A 6,000-nucleotide genomic window follows, 5' to 3' on the forward strand; every position below is an offset into this window, starting at 1 on the left:
CAAGATCCCTGGACACGCCAGGGCTCCCGGAACAATAAGGCATTGCTCCTAAGGGTACTGCCGCACAATTGCGATTTTCCTTCTAAGGAGGACTATGCGTCATGAGCATCGTTAGAGAAGCCTGAAATCAACCCCTGGCTACAGTGTTGAATGCAAAGGGAGCTCAAGAACATCCAAGCCCCCAGCAAGCACAGGGGCAATAGCGTGGGTGAGGGGCTTAGCCGTGCTACCATAGCCCCCCTTCAATCTGCACAAGGGGGCTGTTACCAAATGAAACCACTTGCTAAATAAAAGAGGCTCACCCAGCCCTCTGGCTATTTGCAAGTAGACAGCAAGGAAGGGTATGGGGAGGGATGGGCTAGAAGGGGTGAAATTTGCCACCGTTTGTGCTCATCAGTGAAGTGACTTACTTGCATAATGCCCAAAGTGGGGAGAGGGGGTAGTTCTTCCAGACTTTCAGGTCCTGCCCCATTTCCTCCCAGCCAGGCAAGAGTAGCCACATCACCGACCATCACCCATAACTCCGCATGAGTGCAGAGGGGTCAAAGAGCTCCGTCCCTAGGGTATTCATGCACTTCCCCAAACCACCATCTTTCTGTTCACCTGTGCCATGCATATTCCTGCCTCTCCCCCACAGCCTCCTCCTGTTCCTCAAACACTCCTGGAGCGCTGCCGTGGGTACGGCACGTTAGAAGAGTAAAAGTGGTGCCTATGTAAAGCTTAGCACAGCACCTGGTCCTTGCAGGTGGCTAATAAATAAGCTGCTAGTACTAGCCACTTTCATGTTTTTGGCCTTTCCCAACCAGATAATGCCCCCAAGCCCTCATTGCTTACCAGACCCACCAGCCCAGATATGCTGGGAGAGTGGGAGAGTCATTCAAAAACTGTACTGTCTAAATACAGTGACAGATAGCTAGATAGGGCTATTTAAATTTAAATTCACTAAAATGAAACAAAATTTAAAATTCAGTTTTTCAGGGTCACCTCAGTGGCTCAGTTGTTTAAGCGTCTGCCTTTGGCTCAGGTCATGACCCCAGGGTCCTGGAATCGAGTCCCACATCAGGCTCCCTGCTAAGCTGGGAGCCTGCTTCTCCCTCTCCCTGCTACTCCCCCTGCTTGTGCTTTCTCTCTCCCACTCTCTCTCTCTGTGTCAAATAAATAAATAAATAAATTTTAAAATCTTAAAAAATAAAATTCAGTTTTTCAGGGCTCAATAATCTAGTGTCTAGTGACTACCACATTGGACAGGGCAGATATCAAATATTTCCATCACTGGACCAAGTTTTGTTTGACAGCACTGTTTAGGGATATCACTGGCTTCATATAACAGTAAATCCGTCTTACAGTGGATTGCACAAGTTGTTCTTTTTTAAGATTTTATTTATTTTTTTGACACAGAGAGGGAGAGAGAGAGAGAGCACAAGCCAGGGGAGCAGCAGGCAGAGGGAGAAGCAGGCTCCCCGCTGAGCAGGGAGCCCGATGCAGGACTTGATCCCAGGACCCAGGGGTCATGACCTGAGCCAAAGGCAGACACTTAGCCAACCGAGCCACCCAGGTGGCCCCTGCACAGGTGGTTCTTAACCAGGGACAACTTTGGCAACATCTGGAGACATTTATGATGGTGACAGCTTTGGAGTGCTGTTTGCATGTAGTGGGTAGAGGCCAGGAGTGCTGGTAAACATCCTACTATGTTCAGGACAGTTCCCCACCCAAAGAATTATCTGGCCCAAAATGGCAATAGTGCCAAAATTGAGAAACCCGAGATTGTATAAAGACAAATACGTTGTTCTTATGTAACTAGAAGCTAGGGACTGGTAGCTGCCCACATCTTTTTTTCAGTGATTTGATAGTATCAGGGCAAGCACTTGGTGATTCCTTTGCTGTCTGCCCCAATGATAAAACAGTTGCTCCAGGAATTACATTCTAGTTCAAAGTAAAAAAGGAAGAGGAAAAGCAAACAGAACCAACCATGCCTGTCCCCTCTAACCAAGAAAGAAAAGCTTTCCAAGAAGCATCCTTGTGTCTCAAAGGATGCAATTGGGTCATATTGGGATGCCTGGCTGGCTCTGTCAGTAGAGTGAGTGACTCTTGGTCTCAGAGTTGTGAGTTCAAGCCCCATGTTGAGTGTGGGGACTTCTTAAAATAAAAATTTAAAGAAGAAAGAAAGAAAATGGGTCATATGGCCATCCCTAGGTGCAAAGAAGGCTGGAAAGTGAAGTATTTGGCTTTCTAGCCTTTATATGAGATGTGATCAGAGAGAAGATGGTACTTTCATAGCTACCCCAGTGTACGTATGGACCACGATCTAACCGAAACTCTGAGCAGATATTTATAAACTAAAAGAGCATTGATGAATGCCGAGTGCCCAACATGCTAGGACATCTTCAAAATGTGAGGGGTCACTTTAGGAAAACTCCTCACCATGTTTTTAGATTGTTTTTAAGACAAGTGTCTCTCTTTTGAGACTCCTAAAAGCTGGGCAGGATAAAACCAATCCCTATTTCTTGCTGTTGTGTCTTTAAGAACACTGGGGCTTAACCAAGTCGAATGGCTGAGTGGCAAGCCACAAAAGGAAGGAAAGAGCAAGAAACCAGGCCATTGGGCATTTTGTCTAGCCCTTTCTTTCCTTTGCTGAGGAATCTCCAACACTCATTAACTGGTGTTTCTGCTTCGAGTTTTCAACTTCAATAATAGCTAATAATGAGGCCAGAGCCAGAAGTCAGATCCAGCTCTGTCTGACTCCAGAGTCCATGCAGAATACCAACCTCCACCTTCCTCTGCCCCAAATCGTGCAGTGGGATCATAATGCTAATAGAATAAAGGCTACATTAATTAGTGGTATTTAAAACACACTGTCACCTGGGCTCAAGCCTATTGTCCAGCTGAATACCCCCAAAATCTTGCATCCCCAGCGTGCGCGCAGACACACACACACACACACACACTTTCGTTAGCCCCATCAGATGACTCACTGTACCTAGAATGATCAAATGTCATTCCCCTTCTCTACATATTAAAACATGCCCAACTGAAACACCACCACCCCTTGGAAGCTTGGTGAGATTTCCTCTAAGATGACTTAATCTTCATTGTCTGCACTCTGGTCCCAGGGTGTTTGTAACTCTAGAGCAGTGCTTCTCAAATTTCAGTATGCATAGGAATCACCCTAGGGCATCAAGTTAAAATGCAGATTATGATTCAATAACTCTGAGATGGGTCTAGCGTTGTATATTTCTGTTGAGCTCCTGTGTGAGGTGATACTGCTGGTCTGTAGCATGTATTGTGTTCAGTCTCACGGCGGTGTTCATTTTGACCACACCAGGCTCCCCTCTCATGTTTATAACTCACTTAATGGCAAGAACCACAGACCCATAAACTCTAGCACAGTGCCTGGAATTGAATGCAGATTGGAAACTAAACTCAAAAAGAATCCATTCCATCGCCCAACTTTCACCCATCTTCAGATGTGAATAGTTTTGTATTTTGAGACAAGCATGGGAAAATATAACTAGGAAATAAAAGGTTCATTTTCCAACAATCTAACAACTCTTGCTTGGAGTAGATGCTCAACAAATACCAGCTGAATGAATGAATGAGAGAGAGAGACTAGCTGCTCAGAGTAAGACTGCAGCCTTTAAGCTGATTCTGGATCAGATTCCTTGGGCCAGGTGCCAAAGTCACGGTGCTTTCTTCTTCCTTCCAGGCATCTCCAGCTGCCCTGGCAAAGAGCGTGTTGGCTGAAGTCCCAAATCAAGTTGTGGACTATTACAATGGCAAAGGGATTAAGCCAAAATGTTCATCGGAAATGTATGAGTCTTCCAGGACGCTAGCACCGTGAACTACACATACTTTTACAGAGTTCTGAAATACTATTCCTGCTAATATTTAATACTTCTACTACTCCTGTATTTAAAAAGACACACACACACGTACACATTTAAAAAATAGCACGTTTCGGTGATTTTTAACTAACAATTTTTTTTGCATGTGTAGCCCTGAGGCCTGGATCTGTTAAGCTCTTGTATTGTTAAAGACTTTTTACAAAGAAACACGAATAATTACAACTTACTCTTTACATTACAGCATGTCGCCTTGAAATAAAATGTTATCTGTATCCATTTTTTATACAGGTTTGTTGAAATTTTGCTAAATTTCTTATTATCTTTACACTGTAAAGCATTTTGACACATTTATGGAAAGTCGATAGCCAAAACATAATTTGGTTTTATCTGCTATAGGATGAGAGACTTTTCAAAATGGCAGATGCATGGACTGTATTTTGCATGTTTAAAATAAACACACACACACACACACACACACACACTGTTTTTTCAATTGTTATCTATAATCCCTCCCTGCTATGAATGGTCTCTTTATTGAAGAAGAGGTTTACTCACCTAGACATAGTCTTCTAGAGGTGGATCTGGGGCACCAAGCCCAGCACCTCTCAGACTTTTCTGTGCACCCAGATACCTGAGGATCTTGTTACAAATCAGACTGTGGTGCAACAGGTGTGCGTGGGCCCGAGATTCTGCATCTCTAACAAGGTCCCAAGTGATAACCATTGCAGTCCACACTTAAGAGCTCTGAGGTTCTAGACTCTATGGTGTTGTCCAGAGACCATCTGACACAGGGAAGCACCTAGTCTGCTTGAGAAGGGCACTTCTCCCCTGCCAGTAGCACAAAGTCCCGCCTGTCTCCAAGGTGGGACTAGAAAGTAGTGAGATTGACTCCAGAAGCTGCATACCCCACATCAGTCTCACTGCTTTCTAGTCACAACTCTTCCTTAAACAGACTAGGGAGTGTTCCTCTTTGCCAGCCTCTCCCCTCTCAAAGGGGACATCACACAATCCCAAAGGGAGTGGTTCCCTTTTTATGTCAATCCCGAGGAATGACTTCAAAGAGTCTTTGGTGGGACCACAACCATGGAAACTCGTCCATGGCAAATGGCCATGCGGTATGGCTCCCCAGAAACCCGGCCACCAAGTTGACCTTTAAGCCTAGTGTGGGGCATCTTGTTGCCTCTTTTTATCACTCCTGAGAGCAAAATCTATCAGCGGAAATGCCTAGGGTCATTGTTTTGCGTGGATATGAACTGGCCAGTCTTGAACCAGAAGAAAGAATGTTTCACTTGTGTGTTGTTCTCTTGGAGAAATGGACAAGTACGAAAGGCACAAGAAGGAACTTACTTTTGGTCAGAGAGATAGGGAAGTAAATCACAAGGCAAAATATCTGTTTGTTGTTTGTTGCGGGAGGAAATATTAATAAGCAAATCAAATGACTTGTATGATTTCCAGTGTTATAATTATAGATCTTAACCTTGCAAATACATGTCAGCCAAATGCACAACATTTTGGGAATGATGGTTAAAAAAGTACAACTGAAAAAAATTATAAATATTTAAACTGTATTGTTTTATGAATAAATTGGGTACTTACAGAATTTTTTCTGAGAGTGATAGTCTTGTTTCTCTTTTCAAAGCAATTCTCTAACAGTGGATTATTTCATGCCCTCAGATTAGGACTAGTTCTTTCACAGTCCCATAGAAACAAAAGGATATTGTTTTTAACAACAAGGGATTAAAATACATAGACCCTATTGTACAGAATTATCTGATGGTGGTTTCCAACCCCAAACCAGGACACGAGCTTCCATGTTGATGGGCCTAGAACATAGTAAGCACTCAGTAGATATTTAATGAATAAAAAGATGACTAATCGAGTGAATGAATGAATGAACTTGTTAATGTGCCTCATGATTGATCTCACATCTATTGACGGTTTAACAGGTGAATTAAGTGGCTATGGCTGTTAATCAAAATGATGCACTGTGTCATTCTCAGTTATCTGTTGGGATCTATTACATTCATGTCAGGATTCCTTGGACCTATGAGATAGGGTGACATGGACAGAGTCCCGTTTGCTTGGCTAGAACATCTGGCAGCTTCCTTCCCTTTTCACAGCCAGACTGAAGCCCTTCTCAGAAGAACAATAGGAACAG

General features: G+C 43.6%; 1 protein-coding gene across 1 annotated transcript in view; it reads left to right on the forward strand.

Annotated features, from left to right (window-relative positions):
* CPNE4 (copine 4) overlaps positions 1-5,436 on the forward strand; it is a 484,610-nt gene extending 479,174 nt beyond the window's left edge. The window contains exon 16 of the mRNA XM_004762506.3: positions 3,704-5,436. Within this exon, the coding sequence (XP_004762563.1) occupies positions 3,704-3,838 (135 nt within the window). The 3' untranslated portion in view covers positions 3,839-5,436. The remainder of the gene's footprint in view (positions 1-3,703) is intronic.
* The last annotated feature ends 564 nt before the right edge of the window (positions 5,437-6,000 follow it).

The sequence above is a fragment of the Mustela putorius genome, unplaced genomic scaffold (assembly GCF_011764305.1).
Source record: "Mustela putorius furo isolate JIRA1106 unplaced genomic scaffold, ASM1176430v1.1 tig00003834_pilon_pilon_pilon, whole genome shotgun sequence".
Taxonomy (NCBI): Eukaryota; Metazoa; Chordata; class Mammalia; order Carnivora; family Mustelidae; genus Mustela; species Mustela putorius.